Source organism: Haliotis asinina, chromosome 6 (genome assembly GCF_037392515.1).
Source record: "Haliotis asinina isolate JCU_RB_2024 chromosome 6, JCU_Hal_asi_v2, whole genome shotgun sequence".
NCBI lineage: Eukaryota > Metazoa > Mollusca > Gastropoda > Lepetellida > Haliotidae > Haliotis > Haliotis asinina.
In genome coordinates, this window is record NC_090285.1 from 68,029,596 (window position 1) to 68,057,186 (window position 27,591).

At 38.9% G+C, this 27,591-nt stretch overlaps 1 protein-coding gene across 2 annotated transcripts; it reads right to left on the reverse strand.

Moving 5' to 3' along the window:
• Window positions 1-3,721: 3,721 nt before the first annotated feature.
• On the reverse strand, window positions 3,722-26,964 carry LOC137286348 (SIN3-HDAC complex-associated factor-like). 2 transcript variants are annotated; one of them, XM_067818156.1, is made up of 5 exons: window positions 26,686-26,964; window positions 25,300-25,554; window positions 8,578-8,737; window positions 5,939-6,113; window positions 3,722-5,594 (listed from the first exon to the last, which is right to left on the reverse strand). In XM_067818156.1, exons 2-5 carry the CDS (start codon window positions 25,525-25,527, stop codon window positions 5,270-5,272), a joined length of 888 nt encoding a protein of 295 aa, XP_067674257.1. In that variant the 5' UTR covers window positions 25,528-25,554; window positions 26,686-26,964; the 3' UTR covers window positions 3,722-5,269. The 2 variants fall into 2 exon arrangements, with proteins under 2 accessions (XP_067674257.1, XP_067674256.1); XM_067818155.1 differs by lacking the exon at window positions 26,686-26,964 and adding an exon at window positions 25,939-26,078.
• Window positions 26,965-27,591: the final 627 nt, after the last annotated feature.

Sequence of the window (27,591 nt, forward strand, 5' to 3'; positions counted from 1 at the left end):
TGTCAAACATGACAATTAGGGAGTATTTTTTTTATATTTTTTTCTCCAAATATTTTCAATACAAAAAATAATTCAGACATTTCCTCATGACAATGAAATGCCTAATGTGGAGCAAATAAATAATGAAAAAAAAAACACAAAAAAAACATAACTGGCAAGGGTTTTCGTTTCATGAATTGAGGCATTGCACAGTCTATATTAAATGAAGATATGGTGATATATGCTCTTGGCATACACCTCGTTCTGATGACTTGATAAAAATAAACAATACAAATTTGTAAAGTACATTCTTTTTTCTACTGTCAATCCGGGAATGCACAACTTTCAAAATCATAGGAATTTAAGAAAAAGTCATTTGTGGTTCATCTGTAATCAGAGACCACTATATGACCATAAACCCAAACAAATGGCTCACAGAGCAGATACTTTTCAAAACAAATTTGGCAGCTCAGGTTCATGAGTATGGCTTGTTATAATAACAAGTTTTGTGACAAATACTCTTGCTATGTACTGTAACCTTGGTGAGTGATATGCATTTGAAAGTTGTCTTTAGATGAGATAAGTGATACTGTGGTCATTAGGGAATCACGTATATTCAGAGAAACAGCCAGTAACAGCCTTATGCAACGATCATGTGAGAGAGGCTTAAGCTTTAGGGAATGATGCACACAGACACATAGAAATCACCATGAATTCATTTCATTTGATAACCACGACAACAGATTAAAAAGATATACAACTTTCTGGTGCGCAGTCTAGTTTTTTAACAGAGTTGATCCTGCATAAGAAATCGTCAAAGGAAACAAAGAGACCACTCATCAGCGACATTTCCATGATGATGAATATTTCATATCAAATGGCCATATGCAAGGGATCAATTAAGTTGAAAAAGAAGACTTGTGTATTCTGCAAGAACAGAGCTTTATCTTAACAATGATTCTGACAGAAAAATTAACAAGATTTCTTAATGGTATGATAAATTCCTCTACCCATACAGGAACGTGTACACAACATATTCATCTGTTCAGCCTAGCACAGCAAGAAGGTATCTACCTTGTCAAAAAGAAGCCTTCTTGTGCTCAAACATGCATATTTTAAAATTTCATTAAGAACAAAGACATTTGGGGTACTTTTGAACCTCATGTAAATACTGACGTATTTGGATGGTCAAACATTAAATGAAGTTTTAAAACAGGCAGGTCAGGCTTAACCACTAGAGAGCATCTAAGAGCATTCAACAGTAATTAGAAATTTTTTACAGGCTTCTTTTAACAGGCATAGCAATCTTAATTTACCGTTGTCTAAAGACATTGCATGAAGCATGCTTGCGTTGATCTACACAACATTTTCAAAGTCAGTCGTTCTCATGCCAAGCCTGTTAAAACAAGCCAGTCAATATATCAACTCTTTGTTTCATAACTATTTAATATAACCCTGAGCGAAACATTTGAACCAGTGTTCCAACTGAATGAAACCGCCAAGAACTGTTCATTCTATCTAAGTACGACAAATATTGATCAACTTATGATTGCGCATCATATTTATGACTAGATGATGCCTTGCAAGTGCAACAACAGACTACCTATATATCTATATACAATCAAGCATGCACATAACACTCGTCGTCATCGCAGCCAATACGGTGACATTGCACCTTAATAAGTTAGGAATCTGGGGCAATTTTACACAGATCTATGTACAATTAATGGGCACACAATTCAATAGTATATATTAGTTTCTTGGCCCATAGGACAAACCAAGTATGAATCCACTGACACATGTAATAAGTTAATTGCCTGGGATATTCAAGATAAGTGTTTTGATTTCAAGGACACAATAACTCATTAAATATAAATCTACAATTCACTGTGCCCTCTGAAATAAAGCAAATACTTGAAAGACACAAACACAACTAATAAATTAATGGCACCCATATCAATGAACCTAGAAACAATTAGATACCATCACATGAATAATTCTCTCTCAATGCAACAGGCTTGGACAAATGTTAGACAATCTTCAACACTTTCAATTCAACTTCCGTGACGTTCTAACCAGAAATGTGGTCAAGTTCAACTTAGAAATGTATTAAAGCTTATATGACCATTTAATTTTTGTATCAGAGAATTAGCTCTCCTATAAAGTTATATAATAATTAACAAAAGTGTGCATGTCTGTGGTTCAGGATACATGACTCAATGGACTCAAAAACGATTTGTCCTCATCTTGAGTAAATGGTGGATTTACATGAAAATTAATTTCAAGACATGTTAGGTAAACAACATTGTAATTCAGTTGTTTCCAGAAGAGGGCCCCTATCAGACCGTGGACAACTGCATCACTGAGTAGTTTTCACCAAACACACTGTAAGCCATACAACATCATAAATATACAGGACTTTCCTATCTACCCAGTCATCTACCACGGGGACTGGTGAGAGACTAATACATTTGATATACGCAGCCTGTATATGAAACTTTCAGCAACAATGTATAAGGAATTATCACTGAATACATATCAGACAGGGAAAAGCACACTGCATTGAAACTTACTTTTAACACTTCTAGAAATTCTTCCTCTGAAGTAGAAAGTGTCAACAATGAATAAGGAAGTAATCTGTTAGTGTTACAGCGACAATTTTTACCCAACATTGTTTTCTGAAACAAGTATGTTAAACTGAAAGTTTCATTTATGATTTAAAGAATTGATAAGGAACGTATATTTAAAGCCTGATTAAGATTTACGAAGAAATATATGCACCATATGCCAAGTTTTAGACATCTTATGAAATAGTTGTACCGAGATATTTGATGAGTATTGTTATATAAAAGTTAAGCACTTAAAGTACAGGGGTAATTTTCCCACAAAATATGTTAACAAAGCTCAATTTATACAATTTGGCGACTACTTCATAAATTTCACAGGGTAATAATAGTTGAAATTGACAACCTGATCACCGAGATGTACATGTTTCAACTCTCTTAAGCAATACAAACTTGTTCCAATACCTATGGTGGAAAACTACTCATTGTGCAGTGAAAAAACTTTCGAAGTCAGGTGAATTATACAGACATACAGGCCAAACCACTTAACACAAAATCAAACCTTGAGAAAAAGCTGAACTTTGTACAATTTAGTTCAAATTTAAACAATCCTCTTGGAAGAAGAGAAATTTGGTGCTTTTCCTTAAAACAGAAATGATTTCATATCAACAAATAGAATCAACACATACATGATAGAAAACTTAATTTTTAAATAAGGGTTGTTTAGGCTGAATGTCATTAAAACAAACCTTGACTCGGATCACAACAACTCATGTAGAGAAAGGCAATAGGAGACCACCTCTGTCCAAACAGAAACAAGAAAAATCCCACACTTATTAACCTCATTTTCTACCTTTAAAAAACTAATTCTATACAAAGTAAATGAATTATCAAAGTGTGTGAAAATACTTCTGTCTTCATGGTACTTTCCCCAAAATAAAAACCATCATTACAAAGTTACTGACTTCTTCTTCCAGATCAAAAGATTTCAATGCATCAAAAACATTTCCAGTAATACAGAAATTAAAGATTTCATTGATTGAGTTTCAGCATGGGATCTTCCTTGTGTTGACAGAGAATCAAGTAACTATATACATACATATGTGTAAACAATGGACATACTAAACTGGTACTGTAACATGTCAAACCAAGGAACTGTACGCACTTAGGACTAAGTATTTCTTTTGGAAAGGCATAAAAATAACAAATAGTTCTAACCACCATTTCGACCCTGTTTTCTGGTCAACCATAATACTATTATATTTCCATACAAATGGCAGTTTAGAGGTAATTATTCATACAGATGATATCCCATATGACATGCTGCTTTGATCTGCCGTTCAGCTGAAATGTCAGTAAGAATTTTCCACAAAACCATTTCAACAGTTGGTTTCTTTTAGGCTTAAGACATCCTGATGGTACACATGGTGTCACCAAACAGAACTGTAACAAACTGAAAACACACACATTTGTAACATAACAATATGTATACTATTTTACACTTAGGAATAGGGCATTGAAACCTTGCTTGTGCTTATCATGGTGACAGCTCTAAGTTATGTCGTGGTGAATATTGGTCCTTCAAGAGAGATTGTTGGGAGCGAAGGAGAATCCTTCCTCGGAAGTCTGTGTACAGAAACCACCATTGCTTCAACAGCATATTGTCCATGGGTGACGAGGATGCACTCTGCTGAAGCTGATATGTAGTCTTGCAAATATTATGACAATGTCAGGGAATACAGGTCTGGAATAAATTAAACTGGCCTCATCGTTAACACTGCCCTAGCTAAGATGAAATGATGGTTCATAATAAATATTTCGATGATATTTGGACAACTGCTTCTTATATTTGGTTTGACCGAGAACGCCATGTGAGCAGTAATCTCATACCCTTGGGGTCGGAGATCGTGTAAATGAATATTGTAAAAAAGGGCTTTGGGCTGTACATCATTTAGCACCCCAGTGAAAGGGGTCAAAGACAATGCTACACTGATGCACAGTAATATATGATGAAAGCACCAAACTGTTTCGTCAACTGAATAGCGAGCATCAGCAGCGAATACACAGAGTCAACATCCAGTTTTGATCCATGAATCGTTGCACGGAAAAGGCTCTGACAAGAAATCATATTAATGCCACTACTGGCTGGGTGTGAACTGTAAATGAAGACTGTTACAAAATTGCAAAGTTGAATATAGGGTTGGCAGTTGACAAGAGTGGATCGTTGATGAATGGAACAATGTACACAACCCTTCAATGGCAGCAAGTTTGGGGAAGGCAGGCTTTGGATCCACAATTTTTTCGGTGTACGTACACAAGGATGGAATAGTCCTTTAGGCATCATCCCCTTCAGTGCCAGTCAGAGTATTTCCACAGCTGTGAACTTTGTACGTATCCACCATGATCATCAGCTTCACTGGCTAACTGACAGAGGAGAGTAACAGTTCACAACCCTTATTCTTCCAACTGAAACTTCTCATGGCCAACCTATAGAGGTACTGTTACTTTCTATGTTGCAACAAGGCAGTTGAGCAAACACAAGTCATCATAATCCATTCAGAAACTTGCACACGCGTACTATCCAAGACTCTCATACTGTAAGCAGACAATGGTTTGATTTTTTTTGTTTTTTTACAAAAGAAAATGGCAAATGGCAGATTCTTTGTGCAGAAGTGGAAGGATTTCCTGAGATGTTTGCCTCACGCTGAATCAGATCACTGTTAGCTTCAACATTCCATTGCCAATGCTCTGTGTGTAAAGCTGGCCTCTAGTTTCGAAGCAGCACAAGTCAGTCTCTCTAGTGAGAAGTTTGGTGTCATGGATGCTGCTGCACAATCTTGGTCTGCTGTCACACGAGCATCTAGGAAGTCATTGTCGCCGTAGCTCTGGCTACTTGCGTTGCTCTCAGTCTCAACTGATTGGCTGCGATGTATTTCTGTCTTGGTGGTCACTTTGTCTCTTCGACAGGTGAAACAGGGCCTCAACAACTTGGGGTCCAGTAATACTTCTCCATTTAATCCTTTGAAGATGATTCCACAACACACTTGAGTTCTACAACAGAAGAAACATCATATAAAACATAAATGAAACAAATATTCCAAGTACTGAAAAAGTTTATAAGCAAGGATAAATAACTTCACAGGTTTGATGTTTCAAGCATCATGTAATTTCCTTGGTGGGTACTCCAAGCTTGGGCTTCACATATACATGTACCTGCTTATGCAGCGAACTCAAGGACAAGGGCTTATTCATGTAAAACTATAAAGGACAAGAGCTTACTCATACAGCGTATCAAATGATTTTAAAGGCTGTAATGAAGTCAGCTCAAAGCAAAGGTTTGGGCCTAGACTGGGAATAGATCAAAAACATAAAATCCAAAATGGCTGCCTTCTCACTTTTTCCAGTAACTGAGATCTAGGAAGGAGCTGACTCGAGGGTGAGCAAGACTGGGAGATCTCTTCCTGTGCTTCGAGCTGCTGCTGTCTCGTGAATCCTCGTTGTCAGACTCGTCACTCAGACTTAGGGAACGTTTTCGAGGAAATGAAACGTTTTGACTCAATGTCTCATCACCTGCTGGTGCAAAGAAAAAGTTCTCAGAACAAACTTCATAATTTCCTGAAATGTGATTGACATGTTATTATCAAAGACAACGACACAAGGTGTTCCACTGGGTCTTTGTTATTATATAACTACAAAATGATAATTTGAAGAGAATTCCAAAGGACTTATTGTTTTTGTGAAAATTTGATTCTTTCAGTAATTACTACAGGAACTGATAAAGAGTAGGACAAAAGAGGGTATTTCACTTGGATCATAATATTTGCTTGAGTGAGTGACTTTGATTTTATGCTGCTTTTAGGGGACATTAGAAATGAGTTTCACACATTGTACCAATGAGGTAATAATTACTAAAAATCAAAATTCATTTCTCACAAACCTGGCCTAGTAACACCTTGCTACAAGTGATAAAAGTAAACAGTCACTAACAAATCTTCCATGAAACACCTATGGGATATATTGATCTGTATCAGTAGGCGATGAGGACTTTTTCACATACATTCAGGAGTATGTGCAAACCCTGTGAACAGCAAGACAATCACTCTGTCATCACCTAAACAGCAGGTATAACCTGTAGTACACACAAGCTAAATCACTCTCTCGGCTTATCTTGGCCCACATTCCACTTGAACCCACACGCTTCTAATAATTCACAAACTGACCTGACCATGTTCATTTATAGTAAACTGATCCAGAATTCCAACCTGAAAGACAGTGATGGCACTAAACAGTTGGAGAAAAAATCCAGTATTTCAGTTTCAAACAGTGTTTCCAAACATTTGGGCATTTATGAGCATACAGTATGGAATGGCTCCAGTAATCTAACCCAGACATCACCCTGGAGGTGTGGTACTGATTAAATAGGTTTTATTGTATGGGAAAAACGTATTTACTTTCATGGACACTTTATGAAATAAGATAGAAATGTGATAGATGTTAGGCTCCAAAAGATCTTAAAAGTCAAAACTGGAGCAGGTAGGTGAAGAAGAGCCATCTACTACACCCACATAAACGAGATCAATTAATGAACAGACAACAGCCAATGAGTTTCAGATTTCCTAACAGATGTCCCTCCCTCAACCACCCTCTTTCAGCAACAGTACAGAGAACAGAGGGACTGCAACTGTGGGTAGCACTCTCCCCCTCGGAGTCCCAGTCACCACTCAAATATGTAGAAAGGGTGTGGTCTGATTCTGTAGAGCTGGTGCAGCAGGCAGGCAGGCAGCTCTGCCGACCCACGGCCTGCACAGTTTGCCCTGAGCAGCTTCATCCATAACCCTGTATTCTGCTGCCTGAGGTTACTGGGTTATTGTTATGATCTTGTGGGAGGGAGTGAATGACAAAGCATGTTGTAACCTGCTGCTCAATCCTGCATTGTTGGGTTCCCCTCCTATACATGTTCATGCAAACGTTACGTTGCCACATCTCGGTACCTTATGCTGTCTTACAGGGACTATGTGTTAGCTACTATTTTGTTAATCTAAATGTGGGGTTTTAACATGCCATGGGACTTTCAACATAAATATTGCAAACAGACTAATTCACTGGTGACTTCCTGTGTTGCCAAGCATCCCATCAAAATATCAGTTGATAAACAGACTGATAAAATCAACATAACTTAAAGTTATACATACTGATGATAAAAGGAATACATTACCATTAACATCACACACAGACAAACAAAACAAACATTAATGTTGCCATATTTTTCCCTAACCTTGGTAAATAATGAAATGTTTCAACTGCAATAGAATTCATCAAATCACTATGGCGTGCACAACAGCAGTGAGGTGGCCTGAACACAATTCTAACTTTTACTGCACTTCAAAGGGTCCTACATAAGCTACCTAAGCCTTATTTTCAACAGAAGGTTGTGCTGTAAAGTGCTATGTTGTTGATAGGGGTTAGAGCTCTATGTCTGTAAGAGTAATTATAGAATGCCAGCCCCTAGTAACATGAGTCTTTTTTCACTCTTTTCTAAGGGAGGATGGATCTTTGCTTGTTTGAACTTTCATGACCATCTATGTCTTCTGGCTGTAGGTTAGCTTGTGGAAAATTACTTTAGCACATGCTGAGATAGAATTATCACCCAGATGTATCGTGTGACACCATCCAGTTTGGCCAAATCGACAGGACATCTCCTCATGTAACGCTGTTCTCAATTATTATTATGTCAAGAAAAACATCTTTGAAACCAAAATCCATTCCATTCATAAGATGCATTTCCATTTCTCTGTAAAAACAACCACATTTCAACAAAATACTATACATAATAAACCTAGGATGTGTGAGCAAGTGTTACTACGACTTGCAATAATCCCTAACTATTCAAACCATGAAAACAAACATTTGACTTGAGATCTGAATCCTCATTGCTGTCATGACAAGCAGAAATATTCACCCATTAGGCTCCCCCACCACCCTTTGAATAATCCACATCAAATATGGGCCAGACTTCCTCAACCCTGATTTTCACCTGAGAATTCATCTGAGAGTTGGCCGGGACTGGGAATGCTGTAAGTTTTTCTTTTCTCTTTGTTTTTCTTGATCTTCTTGTGTTTCTTGAACTTGAGTGGACTCTTGTTCTTGATCTTGAGCGCTGACTTAGTGCCAGGACCTGCCCGAGCATCCACTACCTGTAAACACACAACAAATAGTGCCAGGTAACCTCAAAGGTACATGCAAGTTTGTCAACCTAACCTGTTTACTTTCACTGCAGACAAATGTTGTGCGTGCATCACGTGTGTATACAGCTTTTCCATTGTGAGAATTGGCTATGTTTCATGCAACAACTTTCTCACACGTAAAAATCTAAAACTGTATTCTTCTCATGAGCAAGTTACCATCCACAGAAATTGTACAATATGACAATTTCCTGAAATTACATATTACTTCTACATTTATTAAAACATCAGTATTAATCACATGATTGGCAGGAAATGTGGGGAAAAAATTTCCTTTGAAGACAAGACAGAGTTTGTTGGCAGTGATGCTGCCACTGGACTGGGTCCAACAGACAATGTTGTGAATGAGCGAAGGTTGTACGCAGTATCCACTTGTGAAGTCTGTTGGTTTTGGATAACTTGGGGCTTGATAGAAACTATCCAGAAAAATCACTGAATGAAAACTCCCTCTATCTGACATAGTGCCAAGAGTAGTTTTCTAATGAGATCACTGACGAATGGCACAAATAGAAAAGACTGTTATGTGCAAATACAGTACAGTGGGTGGAGAAGGGGTGCAGGGACAGAGTGAGTTTATTTTAATGCTACTTTTAGCAATATTCAGGACTATCATGGCAGGGGAAAGGCTTCACACATTTTACTAATGTTGGGCTATGAACCCGGGTCTTCAGTCTGACAAATGAATGCTTTATCCACTAGTCTACCCCAGGAGAGACAGACGGGAGGGCTAGACAGCAGTTACTTGAATGGAAGAGTGATGGTAAACAATATTCAATGCATATTCCATTATCAATAGTTTGTACCCACATAAGAAAATGAAACCCCAAGTATAGGTGGCAAGTCACCACAAAAGTAGATATACTAGGCAGCAGAACATACAATCCTGCATGTCAGGCCACATTAGACCACAACTCATTAACTAGTGCTTATGTAAAATAGATAAATTCTTTCGTAAAACAACTAGTCCTTCTAGATTGTAACTATGAATGGCCATGCTTACCTTGGTCTGCTTGGAGGTGAGATGAAAGGATGAGTGAATACATACCCGTGACACAATCTAGACACTGACAGCTGAGACAGATGGAAAGGAAGACAAAGCAGTGTTTGAAATGAATGAGGAAGGAGAAACCAAGGCAGTATAAGAACCTGGAATCAGTGTTCTTGATGTTAGCATGTGCAACCTCTAAATCATGGAACACTTAGGTGACTTTCAGCACTATGACTACATTGACCACTTGACCTTCCATGGGTGATCACTATCAGGTTGTTTTGAGGGGCAAGAAAAGGTGGGGTGGGTCTCTGGTGTGGGCAGGGGGTAAACAGTTGCAGGGAGGATCCTGACAGGATGCAGATTCATCGACAAGCAACGCAGTCTATGTCATATTACAGAAGCACCCAGCCGTGGGGCAGGCCGGTGAGGTCGACATACTAACACACTGACCCACTGTGTCTGGCCCACTGCCACCACAGGGCCAAACATTTGCAGATTTATCACGCTTACAAAACTCATTGTTCATGTCAAGCGGCAGGCACTCAAGTTTCATGTTTTAAGCAGCACCCTATGAGTCAATGTTTATAAAGAATGCAGCAGTTGAAGAAACTGTAACATGAGCAAGTGCAGTGCACATGTAAGGCTGAGCATGCATGCATGCGAGGTGGCTGCCGGCACTGCTGGCGCTGCAACATGTGGTGCTGCAACTGATGGCTTGCTGCTGCATCTGCGCAGACATTTACCCACTATCAAAACAGGTGCCCTGTTTGCAGACGGCATCATGACCAACTACTCTCCTTGGCTCAGACACAAATGGCTGAATATTTTGCCTGTGTATTGAAGAGGTGAAGGTCACCCTCGCCCGAGAGTCAGCTGCCAGTTATTCACTCATATCAATCCCACTATTAATATTACACTTTACCTCTCAACTTCATACATTATGCTAATGATAATTTATACTACATTTTAAGTTTAAGCCTTGAAATACAGTGTGTCAAGGGTAATCAGACACATGGCATCCATTGAATAAAACAGTATATGGAATAAAAGTTTGGCAAGAAAATATTTCAATAACTGCCTACATGGACTAACAACTAAAACCACCTCAACCCAGGAAATTTAAAGCAAATAATTTCTAAACATATATTCCTTTGAAACTGACAAGTAATGAGAGACTTGGATGATCTATTGATGAATTATGTGCATCCTTGTAAGACGAAATTAGACAGCAATGTGGGTTTTTTTATCACACCCAAATTCCATCTGACAAAACTGCACTTTTCAGTCTGCATGCTGCCACCGAATCAATTACCAGCTTGTATTGATCTGGCCCTGCCTCAGAATAGTTTGACCACAGTAGTGGCTGGGCTATTAATAGACCGTCGGACACTAAAACCAGCCTAAGACTAGCTCACAGATACCTATGCAGCTACACTGAGGTGATTTCAACAGAAATACTAATTTCTGCACAAAATGCATTATTGTGATTGGAGCATGCATCCATGTTTGTAGACATGGCCCCTAATCCCCTGAAAGCCTTCTGTGCCAGTCAGACGAGTTCAGCTGCATAGGAAATTATAATGCAGCATTGGAGGGCATTCACCCTCCGATCTGATGGCTCTCTTCTCCCACTGTCGGCGGCAGACGCAACCTAATTTGGGGTCTTGCATATTCAGAATGGTGGCTTGGCAGACTGGAGGGCTGGCTTTGAACAACCATGAAACCTGCAGTGTCAAGTATTGGCTGACTGATACTCTACTTCCTACCTCCGTCCACAAACTGAACTAAATTCTTGCATCATTGCACCTAAATATTGCCAAAACAAACTCAACTGCTTGGGAGGAAAACCAGAAAACGTTGATTTGGGGCAACCGAACCACAACCTGAACACAAACTTTGACACAATCACTACTGAACTTTATCCAAACTGGCAAGAAATAAATGATCTCAAAGGTGCTGAAAGTCACAATGCGTTTGGCCCACGGTCACGCTGAACAAAATAAAGTCTGAATTCACTGACAAGAATGCACTAAGTAAATCATATATCTTGTACACCAACACGTAAGTTGTAACAAGCTTCAGATCTGACCTGTTTACACGAACATATATATTGATGTTGTATTCAAACCTCAGTTGAGTTGAACGACAATCCACATTGGCCAGATCAAAGAAACATCAACAACAGCTGCCTTAACAACATGCATTAAAAGACCCAGAGCTCCCAAACTAGGAGAGTTAGGAGATTTGCCATCAAACTGTTTGAACAGCAGTTCCCCATCTGATTATTTTACATGGCTATCCTTAACCCCTGCCACCAGTAATAATTTGACCAAACTGCTTCCTGCCAATATGGAATCCATTAGGTCAATGAAACAAGGCGAGCAGCCTGCATCTTTTGACCGAATTCCAACATGCATATATTAGCCCAAATCAAACACCTCAGAACAGAGGTGTTATTGTGGCTGGTGGCCGAATGGACAAACTGCCCATGCCCATGCTGCAGGTCCCTGGCCCTGATTGCAATGTTGCCACAGAAATAGATTAGCTGAAAATGGAGTAAGTCGAGATAGGTGGTGATAGTCATGTCCACCATCTGCTTAGTGACACCTGGCAGAAGGAAAAGCTGGTATAGACATGCTCCACTCATCCTCAGGCCTCTTTACCCAGAATAGATTTTACCAGGTCAGGAGAGTTTTTTCCCTCAGCATGCAAGAAATACTTGTTCCTCTTTTGAAAGGAATGTACAACAGTGATGAGTTTCACAGTTCCACAAGATGACTGAACTTGACACTACCTTTACACCTTGTCAAAGTCTTAAGAGAAATGTGAGTGAGTGAGTGTGTGAGTTTAGTTTTACGTCGCACTTAGCAATATTCCAGCTATATGGCGACGGTCTGTAAATAATCGAGTCTGGACCAGACAATCCAGTGATCAACAACATGAGCATCGATCTGCGCAATTGGGAACCGATGACATGAGTCAACCAAGTCAGTGAGCCTGACCACCCGATCCCGTTAGTCGCCTCTTACGACAAGCATAGTCACCTTTTATGGCAAGCATGGGTTGCTGAAGGCCTATTCTACCCCGGGACCTTCACGGGTCTAAGAGAAATGTCTTAACTGAGGAAAGGTAGTTAAACTAAGTAGAATGAGAAAACATAAAAATCCTAGACAATAATCTGTTTCCGCTAAAAATATAGACCACTGTGCTTTGTTTGAGAAAGAAAGGTGTTCTGTGCTACTGAGTTCAATCAGCATGCAGCCTCAGACAGCAGCCATCAATACTATAAAGCTGACCAGCTAGTGAGCAGCTGTGTGTGGCAACTGACCATGTTCATGTGGGATGCCCCTTTCCTGTCAACATGCCACATTCAATTCATAGCCAATTAGTCATTTTAGCCAATTACCTGTCAAGCAAGTAGCCTCAGAATGAGCCCTACACTGAAGTCTGTACATCCAAAAATTCCTACCTAAATTGAACTAGTCATGAAATGGCAAAAGTGGAAAGTTCTTTTCATCAGTTGATAAATGTGACTGGTGCTATTTATTTTCAAAACAAACCAGACAGAGTTCTTCACTTCCTTACCAACCAGCCCAGGAATCTGTCAGATATCAGCGACTGTATGAGATTATGAGATTATTAAGTTTTGTCATGTCAGCATATATATGTATTTACCTCTGTCATTCTCTGCAGCATTATTAACATTCTGTAACACCTAGTTCAACTGGAGTTACAAATTTCACAATTCTGCCCAATAGCAAAAGAAAGAAAATGATTTTGTCCCTATCATTTTGTGTGTTGTATCCTTCTACTCCATCATTGTGTTGTGTGATGACTGTTTAGTATTACCAGATCTGGTAATGTTTGTTCCACAGAAAACCCACTCAGCCATATCACATTCCACAATATGGAGTCACAAGAAACTTCATAATACCATATTTGCTGAATTAATCACCTCTTGCAATTTGATAATTACACTGTTTACAGAGCAGCAGGCAGGGAATTTCAAATACAATTTTAAAAGTTGCTTTGATAAAACATCAAAGGAACCAACAGTACTTTATCAGGCCATAAAGAGCATGTTTTGCATGATGTCACAATGTATTGACGTCACACCACCATTCTCGCCTGCCCCTTTATTATAAAGGGAACCCTTGGTAACAGAGTGTCCTCAACTGTAGAGGCAAGAGTGTGCACAACTGGTCAAAGTTGTGTTACCTGAAATCGAGCAATAGCATCCAAACTTAGTTCAAGCAATGGCAAAACTAAACCCTTTCTCAAACAAAACAATCATCAGGCAGATACACTCCTCCTTCATGCTGATATTTTTGTGATAATCTTTAATACTCAAGACATATTTTATATTCTGCCTGAGTGAGGGGAGATTAGATACATTTTGGAGTCTGTCTGGTAGAGATCAACACATTTGAGGGGCAGTTGAACCTGGACTAGTGGTAGAGTTATCCCTGACCCTGACCTAGTAACTGCGTGCCTTCATACACCTGTGTCAAACATTCACACATATATACACAAGGTGTGTCTAGACAGGTAAGTTGTTTAGGAAAAGGTTGTTTCGGAACATGAATGAGTTATAGTCTGTAATACTACAGCTGTGTGACAGTGGTCTGTGAGCTTGGTAACCACACAGCTCATTGGCGCCCAAAGAGTGGCATGATGACACAAACACAAACAGGCTCAGTTGGTGAAATTTCTCTCATTTGAATTATGCAGCTATTTTGAAATATTCTGTGGGATCCCCATGGGGTTATTCATGTTCAGAATGATTTTAGAATATCTGAATAATGTAGTGAGTAAATGGTTATGTTTAACTAGGCAAAAACACTGTACTCCCTAACACAGGAGTCTGATTTAACAAGAACATAAACATTACCAAATGTCAGCTTGTTCCGGGAGGAAATGATTCGAAAGCAGACACAACAACATAATACTGTTCTTGAGAATGATACAAACCTTTTTCTCATTTTCTCAAACAGATAGCATGTTCCCATTCAGAAATGTAATGAAGGCCACAGCAATAAATGTTCACCCATCCATGAAACATTTGTAAAGTCTACTAGTGACATCTTATTAATGTTATGGGTGGTGGGTGGGTGTCCTTACATTCAACATTACTTAACACTGAATCAGTTTTTGTGTTCTGATTTTACCAGACTTTCTATGGTCAGGACAACAGTCAGCTGTCTCCAACTGTGGCATAACTCCTCCAAAAAGAAATTAAATGGAATATTAATAGTGCTCTGTACCCTGTAGTCTCGGCAATGATGAAATGAATCCTTGCTAGAGATTCAATTCCATCTCATTCAGGTGCAAAACAACCTGGCAATACTTGTTAATAAATCAGATATTAATATTGAATATCATGGGCAGCCCATATCATGTCTAATGGTTAATCCATTCACACACCATCAACCTAGCTGTAAGCCAGGCATCCCTGGGGTGAACGTGTGTTGTTCCAAGTACAAATACACTGGCCACTGGCAAACTGGTTACTGGGGTTCACTGGGGAGACTGACCACTAGCTGACACCTTGGAAAGGTCAGTCAGTTGTTGGAGACAGAGGAGGGGGGGGGGGGGGGGGGGGGGGAGGGAAGGGGTCATCCATCATTTGGTCAAACAAGGGGACAACACAGGAAACGAGTGAGGAAGGAATCTTTGCTTTTGTTCTCCAGGGAATGTCCATCCCACACTAATTTGTATTCATTAGCTTGGTTATGTAGCAGATTATGCTAAATTACATAGTTTTTACACCCTTAAATTAGTTGACATCCCATGCTGAGACCCATAATTGGTGTTCATGAAACAAGAATACTATTAACGAAGGTTTTGTCATTTAAAAAATATTTTTTGTAAAGCCATTCAAAAGGAGTTCACTTGATACTTCAGATTCATTAAGAAACTGAAAACAAATTTGCACAATATAAAAAAATCACCTAACCTTCTGTTTGACCCAAGTTCATACCAAGAATTTCAAGTTTTGTCAGTTTTCAAACCATATGCATTTACCCCACCAAGAAATGGGATTATTCAATTCTGCAGGTTGAAGGGCCATCTGAGGATTCCTTTAGGTGACAGACTTGCCTGCCAATCAAGGCCAGTTGAAACAACTGATGAAGGTCAGGAGTTCACAGCCACCTTCTTCCTCAGCCTTAGCTAGAAGCCATCTTGAAGTTTCCAGGCTCCTGTTTTTTCACCTCATTTAGGTCATGTTTCCACCTCACTTGGGAGGCAGGTTGAGCAGCCTTGTTTGATGAAGACTATGTCCTCGTCTGTGTTTTCAATACCCACTGACCAGTGCCCAGACTAAACAATTGGGGAGATTTCATCCATATGGTGGGTCGAGTAGACCTGTATCCCTGGTCCAGATACAGGGCTAGGAGTATTGATTTTCAACTCCTTCAAACCTAGGCAGACTATTCAGACATAATTCTAGAATATTGATGAATTCAATTTCCTTCATGCTGATCACCCACAGTGGCATGGTTTCAGGGCAGTCATGGTTTGGTTTTAAGTCTGTACAGAACACAGCAAAGTTCACTAATGAAATGGAGGGTCACTTCATACAAACCTGACATGAATTTTGATGTTTAATTTTATTTCAAATTCAGTACTTGTTTGCTAAATATACTGGGTTATGTACTGTTTATTGATAGAGCAGCTTCTAAAATGTATCACAATGTCAGTTTTCTGAAAATTTGAAATTTCAAAATGCAAAACAAAACCATATGCATAGCTGTACAATGTCAGACCTCTCTAGAGCATTGGTTAAGTTACCTTAGGCATGGTAACTAGACAAGACAAAAGCAGCCTGTAGTTTTCTAATAATAATACTGCCTCGAAAACAACCACAAATTGGGTCTGCAACGTCAAATTATGATGGCTACATGCATGTTTCCTCGATATCATGGTCTTCTCAAAGCTAGGCCCATAGCACAGTGACACACATCCAAGCATGAAGCATTCTCCTTACATTGATTTTTATACCAAGCAGAGAATAAGGACTTCACTGTAAGGGTCTCCCGCTCACACTGCAAGACAATAACCAGAAGGATTCTACAGCTAAGGGTCATACACATCTGTTTCATGTGGGTCAGTGCTCTCTCTGCTGTTATTTTTAATGATCTGCTGTCTGACACAGGCAAAATATGGATTTTCTTTGCTTGTGCATCAAAATGCAAGCATGTGCAGAGCTTAAGAATCCCTATGTCTTGCTTGAATAGGACTATTGAGACAGTTCTCATAAAAGGAAAATTTCAAAGCTTAATGGTTTGGAAAGTGTTACTTAACAAATAACTCCAGATTACCCTAACAGTGATTCTTCAATTCATTGCAAAGAAGAGTAATATGACCTGAAAATACTAAAATGTGTGATTTGTACTACCCGAAGCATGCATGAATATGAATAGTGACAATGTCATTATGCTGCTGTCAACAAAGATCAATACGACATATTCTGAAAACTGTAAAGCCATGTGGAAAGCTGGGGTCATTCAAGACTTGGAAGGAATTTTCTTAATTGAATATTATTGACGATGCTGCAAAACAGGCAGTGCACAAAAGCCTTCACAAGCCTGTGTTATTCCTGTTCAGTCACTATGAATGTTCAGCGCATGAGACTCACCGTCCAATCAGAATCCCACATAGTATTTTGAATAAATCGATGCGAGATCCATTGACGGCAATCTACCAGTCAGTGAGGCACTGAATAAATAGATCGATTGACTTGGTACTTAATAAACTCAACAGGCAGACAGTACTAGCGGCAGTACTTCAGCACTTGAGATGTGCAGCGATGCACATTGAGGTGGTATTCTCTGCAGTTCAGAGATTTGAATATGCAACTGTTGGCAAATGCTACCATAATGAGTGAATTTACATGCAGCTTAAATGCAACTTAATCCATGCTGACAGCAATCTCTTTGTCCCTAGTAAGATGTAGTAAGGGTCCATCTTTCAGGTTTGGGACTGCATTGGAAGGAACCCCTGAATATGTTATACATTTATTAGAGGTAGCACAACAGGATTTCAGGCCAATGTGTTAATTTAACTGTAATTACATTTTTAACACATTTTGTACTCTGGCAGTTTCAAAGCACAAACACCAGTATCTAAGAGAAACGACTGTACTAGACAATACTTTCAATTTCTGTAGATAACATCAAAAGTGTACCACCATTCGTCAAGGCCATGTATTAATCAGATGCTGACTGACAACACAGTATCATGTGTTTCTGTACAAGCCTGTACCAGCTGCAAGGATAACATTAGCAGATGAAAAGTACAAAGGATTAACACAACATCAATAGGAACAATAGATTCATTAAGTCACAATGACCTGTGTTACATCACAACACTAATGAAGTCCTATTCAGTTACTGAAACATAAAACTGACAGCATGCCTAAAGCAATGAGACAAACACTGCTGATTAGTCCTAAGGCTGGAGTAGTCCCGGGGTAAATTGGTTTATTATGTAATGTAGATCCCTAAAGCTGAACCTCCACCCTGCCATGTGGTCACTGGCTCTCCCATGTTGAGGGGACAGATGAGGCTTGGACTTACATCAATGGCCAGCTGCTTTGTCAGTTTTATGAGAGGTAATCAGACCTCAACCCCCATGCAAGACTAGCTACCAAATTTGCAGGCAATTAACTGTAATTACAGTTGAGTCCACTTCCTTGTATTGGCGTAGACCATCTGATATAGGTGTTATCACAGCCAGTATGGAACTGTCTCATGTGTCAGTCCTGTTTAAAGGACATTCCTCTCTCCAGGATAAAGATGGCTAGAAAGAGTTACACAAAAAATTGCAAAAGTATTCAACTCGCAAAACCCCTCTTTTTACGAGACAAAGAAAAATAGACAATATTACAGCACTCAATGGTTGACACTTGTCCTGGGGTTAGTGTCAGTGTGAAAGAGTACTTGGTTTCTCATAAAAATCAGGTATTAACTGATCTGTGACTTGAATCATGGTGTCTAATGATCTTTCTCCCTGATGTCTACATACTGATGCCTATTTTCTTCTCTGCATCTTTGTTCATCAAATTAACAAATACATGCGTATACCTTCTTAGCAAGAATCAGTAACACAAAAATCTATTTCACAGAATGAAGGGAGTTACGGTTGAGCATGGGTGCATTTGCTTGTATGTTATAGGAATCTACAAACTTCAGGAGCGCTGACTTCCAAGCTTTATTTCAAAAACAAATTACATACGCTTTTCAGATTCAAATGATGCATGTATAGGATTAAGGAATATATTTGAAGAAACACAGCTTCACTAATAATTAGATCAACACTCATTCCACTTGCTCTCTTCCTGGTTCTGTAAACACTTTGACATTTCATGATGCATCCTGTTCACTCATTTACTTTTCCTCAGATGCATATTTCTTGAATGAAAATCACTGACAGTGATAGTTCCCCGCCACCCCATCCCACCCCCATCCATCTGTACTTTATTTTGAGATAGGAACACACCAATGTCTCTGTGGTTGATAAGGATCAGTGCAGGGTGGGTGGTTGATGGGAGGGGAGCTTTCTGCTCTCCCAACAGATGGTCATGAAGATAGATGATGGCTTGTGGCCATCTTGAATATGTAAGGAGACCCAGCCAAACAATGTAACAATCCAATATGTCTTTGGTTATTTCACAAAATGAAGCTGCCAAAATAATGAATTCAGAAAATTTGAACCATACAAGGAACTTCATGGCACTACAGTGATTAACTCGAAAAGATTCAAAATTAACAGAATCAGATAAAGTTAAATCTGGCAGGAATCTGTTTCCTTAACTGGACTAGTGTTTAGTCCTGCTTAGAACCAAACACAAAAGTTGATATAGATGTTGGTCACTAACAATTTATGACAACAGTACCTCTGAGCAATTTGCCATGGCCATTACTGATCACATTCCAACATTAATTTTCATTACTGAATGGTGTAAATCCATTAGTCGTATCAAGCATGGCTACAACCTACATTATAACAATCATGTACAAAGGTTTGGGAATAACAGCCCATCTACTTCCAAGCTAGAGCTGACCACTGTGGGTCAGTGGCTCTCCATCTGGAAACTATCACGGCCACATTTACAAGTATTCTTCACACAAGCTGTACAAATAACCATTAGGACTATCCACATTACTTGAGCGACCATGCTTGCTACTTGCAAGAGTTCATGCCAGCACTAGCACAAAACAACCATGTTATTAAATTATACTGCTCCATTACCTGGAGATATGCAGTATTCTTGTTCTTGGTCCCTTTTCACCACTGTTGTAACTGAGATTTTTCATTCCTTTATGGCCAAAAACTGAAGCAAATCTCTTATCAATTTGTGATGTTGTAATACTGAACACTGTATTTAGATGACAGATACTCATCATATTACCATTTCATTAACAAACAGACATATACCATCTACATCAAATTAATCATGTCTCAAACACTCAAATAACTGCAAAACTGATGACTGTGCAGAAACAAAACAACACTTTAACCAATATTTCAGTGTCTGCCCACTCAGAAAGGATGGCACTGCTAAGATACAGAAAGTCATCAGAATTCACACCAATGATGACATAACCATAATGAGGACACGGCAATCAACACCTGCTAAATCTGATTACTTGTTGGCAACCAGAACTAACAGCTCTTTTCATCAGCCACTGACTTGGTATCTTTGCCCAGTGAATTTAATCTAAATGCCACACTAACTAAAATTGGAACTCTCTGTAATTGCAAAGGACCAGTCTATTCCCAGCTGCCCAGTCTGTGAAGATTCTAAGGCAAAGATAATCTAAGACCCATCCTACACCCCTGTTATCATCCCCAACCATCACTTGTCTGCTCCCCCTCCTTCCAACACCCTATGTCACCCCCACCCCCTCCCCCATTATCCCAGCAGCAGACTTCTCACATTCCATAATACACTGCTCTAACCTTTCAGGGCAGACATGACCTCTCACCTTCTAGGGACATCTTCACAAACTGCAACCCCATCTATAGTGTTTCCAGGCCAAGAGACTGATTGGCACAGCCCAGTGCAAAGCATGATATGGTCAAACCCCTGATTAGTGGCTATTGTTAATTATAAAGTGAAATTAGGTGTCCATCCACAGACTTTGGCCATAATAAAATGGACAGTACAGAGTGGCAGTAGGGCCTTATCCATCAACTCTGCCTGACAGTGTTATGATACAAGGCGATACTTGAAACTTGCACATGCGATAGAGTAATTTGGACAGAAAGCTGCAATTGTGTTTCCCCATCTCCTGGTGGTATCAGCCAATTGGTTTATGCAGATGCCCACTGAGATTGAGACTGATTGAAACATCAGCTGACCAGAGACTGATAGTTTTAGGCTGCTAGAACAATTTAAGATGCTGGAGTGGAAAACAGGCCTAGCTTTTGGGGGCGATTACCATTGATTCCTGTGTTACATAGAAACGTAATTAGCAGTTGGATAATCATGAATTTCACATCTGAAGGACTTATTGTGGAGTGATTCCATGAGGATTTCCACCTAATTTCAAAATGATTCCACCGCTTCATTATCCCATCCACATATATTTGAAAAACTGTTAACAAGAACTGTAATGTACAGACAATAAACATCACCTCCACAGGCTCAATAAACATTCACAAAGGTGAAAAAAAAGACATTTTTTTCTTTTATTATCATAAACTCTAATAACATTTATCATTAACAAATATTCACCTGACAAGCAAATGTACACTGAGTAAAAGGCTAGTTATAACTCCCAATTACCTAGGTACAAGTATTTGACAGGTAGTCTTAACTCCAAGTGATCAATTTCAAAGTCAACATGCCATGATTGCAGACAGGTTGTCAGCCCACCGACTTGTTACATATGGATGCAATCAACATGGTAGACACACAATGTCAACCGACAGGTCAAACACAGATTCCATCAATCAATGACTATCAACAGCAAAAAGACATTAATATCTCTCAAAATTATGCATCAATAACCTTCATCTGTCCCAATGACATGAAGACCAAATCAAGTACTAACATATTCCACAATAATCAAGCTTTTCTTTTTCATTCACTCTGGGCATGACCTCTGCATTCACCGAGTGCCTTTCTCATTTGCTTGATAAATACCCACAGTATGACTAGGGCTGGAAAAGCAAACGGCTCCATACACCGCCATTTTCAAACAGACTTCAACATATAGGCAGTGTGCATGTTGAAGAGCAGGTTGTTGCCTAAATTACATCCTAAGTGACAGTTAGTGCCATGCAATTGTTAAGGACAGAAAAGCTAAATATGATGGTTCCATATTCATGACACAGAAAATTAAGGTTGGTAGGTAGGTAGGCAAGCAGTACTGGTTCTATTTTTAACTCTGAGATATGTTAGCTTAAAATAACCCTCCATCTATCAGCTACTAACATATCAGGTTTGTGTCATCAGCTACAATCAACCAATACTGAAATATCCTGTTATGTTATATTTTAACATTTGATTTCCTGTTATCAATACCTGTTCTAACCAACAAATCCACATTTCCAAAACCACTGGACTACTTTCAATATAAATAACAACATCAACTCAAATGGATTTTACAATAATACCTTCATTATATCATACATGTGGGAAACATCAATGCACTTATCAGTTTAAACCTGATAAGGCATATTTCAACAGAAACTAAATCTCAACTGAAACACAGTGACTAGTGGGAATCATCTTTGTCAAGCCAACGAAAATCCTAACAGATGGCTCCAGAGTGAATAATCTGGCAAAAAGAGCTATCTGACCCTAAGATCAATAATTAAGAAGCCATTATCAGTTCAAAATACCACAACAGTAGCAGTGTCAATGACCGATCACTGAAGTCTTGACACAGTCAAAGAATTTCCACATTGTCTTTCAGTAAATTCTTGAACACACATCAGAACAATCAATATTGCATATTTTAACATCTCAGTGGACCTTTGAAAGTCAACGAAGCAATCCTTTCCATTCATTTAAACTGCTAAAAATATTTTTCCTGTAAGATAAATTCTTATCTGGCAAGATTGAATTTTATCAATGCAATCATAGACCAAATCCAAATAATGAATCAATACCCTGCCTAAAATGTTTCAAAGAAGAGGTTATTCTGCGAATGTTATTGCTAATGGTGGTTATCTAGTTACTAAACTGACAGTGACATATACAGTTGTTGGTAATATCTGAACTGCCAGTGTCATAACATCCAGCTGTTGTGACCTACATTTAATGACAAGTACTGTTTACCATGTATGACTCCTACACAACCAATGAAAATCCTTTGACGTCGTCTCACAATTACTTCCGTTATATTAGTGGCGTACTCTTGGGTGTAGAAACTAACGCCCTCAGCATCAAAACATGTTTACCATCTCAGTGAGATGAAGTTGCAAAAAACAGAAAACTAACTCAGCAACCATGAGCCATGAAAATACAAACAAAAGTTTCTTCAACAAGCATCATTTTCATAACTTGTACACTGGGCGTCAAAATCGTGTGATATACAGGAGAAAGTAATTCATATAGACTCAGATACTTGATTCAGTTTGTTGATTAATGTATTAATGTTTCACTGGTCCTCACAAAATCTAATATTTTAATATAGAACAGGAAGAGTTTCTATATGCACGTATATGTATGGCATTTGTACCATGTGAGAGAGGGCTATCTACTGATGAGGGTGGTGTCAGGTTACACCTCCTGTGAAGGCTGTGTAGACATTGAGGAGTGCGCTGGGTTGGAATTCCACATGGTATACTGCCTATCTGCATACATCTAGTGTAATGGCCCCAGGCTAGCTAAACATACAACATGGTATTCATGTGTGGTTTGGATCAACATTTGTCAGATCTGATACACTGTGGCTGGCTGGCTGACATCTTAACTTATCAAACATAATCTGCTCCAACATTTCAAGACATTACTGTGAATGAAGCACACAGAATATGATTGCTAACATTTAAAAAAGAGTGAATCTCCATAATTATGACGAATGACATTTAAATGACACATCTCTGGTCTCATTTGACAGACCTGTAAATAGTTCTGTCACAACAATCTTTTGTTTATCACATTCAAAGAACATGCTATGGAAAATAAACCACTCAGATGTTTACTTGTTGGACAAAAAATTACAAACAAAAAATTCCAGTCATGTTATAACATGTGGGTGTCATAAAAGTACATGTCAAAATACTTTCCAAGTGCATCATAACATATATTTCTATAGATGCTGTTTTCCTAATGATAAGCCGCAGCCAACCCACCCTTTCCCTGGCCCATCCCAGGTCACAGTGGAAGGTTCAGTAGTAGTTTCCACATGACCGACTCTAGACCACACTCTACCAACCAACAAGGCTCACAAGTATGTAGGTCACATAGTTCCTAGTATTTGCTGTATCAACTACTTGAAGCATTATCTGTAGATAGTAAGCCTGACTGTATGAAACCAAGTCAAACAGTCACCACACTTCAACCAGGTCAAATATGGAAATTCCAAAAGATAGAATTTTTTTGCAAAGTGCAATTGTGTCCAAATCTGAATTTATGAACCAGCATCTAGCAAAGAAGGAACATGCAAAGAAGAAAGGTTTAAGGCTATGGAAATAATAGCTTCTTCATCACATGTGATGAAACATGTACATGATTTGATGCAATATATTCTGTTTTTAGCAGTAATATCAAAGACGTGATACGATGTCCAAAATGTCTCAAACTTCAGGACACAAGCATTTAACTATTCACACGGCAACAGTTGTTAGCATATGAGGTAATATTCAAAAGTTTATTGTCAAAAATATTTCCAGAGAAATAACACATAAAATATTTTAACCCAAACCAGCTTCTGAATTAACACTTGAAACAATGTATTTAACTCTGGTAAAAATATTTTCCCTCAGTCACTGACATGCCTCATCACGAGGGCAATGAAATTCATTACCAGACACAAGACGAAAAAAGACTCAAGGCCTTATAAACAAAGATACTGTCATCATCCAGGTGAACCTACCCCATACAAACAATGACTCATCTTGTCGTCAGTAGGATTGCCATGGGGACATAGAGCATTAGTCAAACATTACAGTTACGTAAGCTTGTTAGTTGCCAAAAAATAAACAAGTGACTGCTAATTACTGACCTGATTTACTTACCTTGGTAAAACAACCAACCAATTTGAGAAATCTAAACATGTCAAATACTCTGCTTTGTTTACACCACTAGTGAGTAACAAGTGCAGATGTACCTGTTATGGCATGTGAATGTTTTGAACATTCTTATAGGAATGACACTTCCAGCACTGTACATATGAGATACATACATACAGCTGCCACTGATAGGTCAGATGAACTGCATGGTGCTGACACATAATTAGTAGGGGGAACCTAAATATCAATGTCTATGATTATTTAGGCATAAACGTAATCATCGTGGTATGTTCTGAGAGAACTCATAAAATCCAAATGCGAATAAACTTACGTGATTCCAATGACGATTGGTGCCCTCGGGTAACTTTTTCCATCTTTTCACTAACAATACACAAGCATTGCAGATTTCGCCACTTCTCTCTTCACGAATTCGGAAGCATTTCTCAAACTCTGCTTCATACTTGTTACTGTCAGTGAATCGGGAGCTAGACGATTTTGCTCTACAAATGCAACAACCATTGATGCTGCGGTAGATTTTTGGCTTGTGGAAACTAAACATGATGCTTGTCTATGGTAATTTCCACACCTGAAATTGACAATGCACAGCCTTAGACACAGCCTCGTCCAACCAGAATACTACATCAAAGCGGTGAAATGACACTTGTAGTTCATTATGATTCAGAAAATGAATCAAACGCCCACAGATTTGGGTTACTCACACCACCGGCTCACGCGTCGAGCAGCACTATCATAATGAAATTCACATTCCCGGACATTCTATTTCACACTACACATTTCGTCTCTCCATGTGCAAGCAATATCAATCTCGCCAAGGACAGGACACCTCTTTGTACAATTAGTGTTTGAGACTTAGGGTTCAACGCCCTATGTAAGTTCACCTGGTACGCTTGCGATAAAATCATGAGCGAAACGTGTGCTCAAATGACAACACCCGTTCTAACACACTTACCGTAACAATGATAATTCGATGGAGTCAGTAATTTGTCTATTTCAAATTGACATTTGTCAATAACACAGACTAACTACATCCAAACTGAAGAGTTACGCAAAACCCAACTGCTGCGCTGGTAAGGATGAACTTAAACTGACCTAGCTTAGGAGATTCCGGCTAAATTTATACACCATCTCATTTTCATGATTTATGCAGCCGTCACTGGGTCACAGCAAATGCATCCGCCGAGAAAGGTCTCGGTTGTTTAGAAGCTGACATCCTACAATCTGGACTACGAAATACCACAGCAAAATTTATTACTGATAGAATAAACGATTCTCCTTTCACTATGAATCTCACGAGGGTGGTGTCATGTTCATGAAAGGGTACATTTTACCGCCGAAAAGACGAACAAAGGACCGTCTTTGTGACGCGCAGCAGAAATCGTGTACATGCTTGTGCCACGAGGCTTCTCACCCACGTTCAAAAGTTATGACAGTCACCCGTTTTCACTGACAATTGTGTAAAAGTTCATTTTCACACTATTTTCAACAAATATATCAAATATTACCTGTTATTTTTGCGTTCCACACCCACTTTCAGTAACGGGAAAAACTTTTTGAAGTGAGCTAACGATCAAACAAGGTCAACATACGCAGTTCGAAAATTTGCTTTAACTTCACCCACCAAAGATAGAGATCGTTTCAATAAATGAAAATATGTTGTAAACTGACAAATATATCCTAAATGAATGTTGTCACTTACCGATTTGACGACTGAACTGGGATCACAGATTTTTTCTCTGTCTTATTTCAAGTTGCCACGACCCTCGCTTCTCAGCTGTTCAATGAATGCGCATGTGCGGGGCTTTTGTGATGCAAATTACGACTTCCCACACTCACGCCCTGACAGACATGAAAATTACAAAAATACACAGTGTCAGTTGATCAGACGTATACCAAACAATTTCCTCAGCAAAAGATTGTTATTCCAAACGCTGACAGAGAAAATAAATATACAGTTTTTTATATAAACGTGACCTCTTTCGCCGCGTGTTCATAGGCTCTGCGCCTTATATGGTCATGTTCACTTTTCCTTACAACTGATATGAGCAACCGAACAATCGCTAAATGACCGAAATCCTCCTGTGAAATAGACACATTAGGCCCGGTTGACATGTATCTGCTTGGATTACAAAGATGACAGCTTCCAATACAAATTCATAAAATATCTCTACACGTATATTAAAACTATATGCGATGAACAGTTATCTAATTATCGTGTAAATTGGTCATTTTGAGAATAATTTAGGGAGGCGTGGCTAAAATGCCATGCAAAGGGAAACAACTAGTGTCTTTTTGCCACTTTAGCTACTCGTAAATCTGGATCATACAATAGTTTACTTCTTCAGTTCGATCCACCTTGACTCAACAATGTACTTTTTTTACAATAGTTTTGGGTATGTCGGCTATAACCCAACTCCCATTTTAACTGATGAACATAGATACACCAACAGATGAAAACATTCCAGGTAAGTGTCGCCTATGTACATAAGATCAATGTACATCTGCCTTTTTAAAACCGCTTTAGGCATACACTGCAACTGTCATATCTTAAGTTTTACGTATGTTGAAAACCAAATTATGTATCACATATTCATGAACAATATAT

What these genes read in the sequence shown, in the direction of transcription:
- LOC137286348 (XM_067818156.1), bottom strand. Translation starts at nt 25,527, where the DNA reads ATGTTTAGTTTCCACAAGCCAAAAATCTACCGCAGCATCAATGGTTGT. An exon ending in CCAATCGTCATTGGAATCAC is followed by an intron (nt 8,738 to 25,299) that starts GTAAGTTTATTC and finishes GTGTGTTTACAG; the next exon opens with GTAGTGGATGCTCGGGCAGG. An exon ending in GATCTCAGTTACTGGAAAAA is followed by an intron (nt 5,595 to 5,938) that starts GTGAGAAGGCAG and finishes CTTCTGTTGTAG; the next exon opens with AACTCAAGTGTGTTGTGGAA.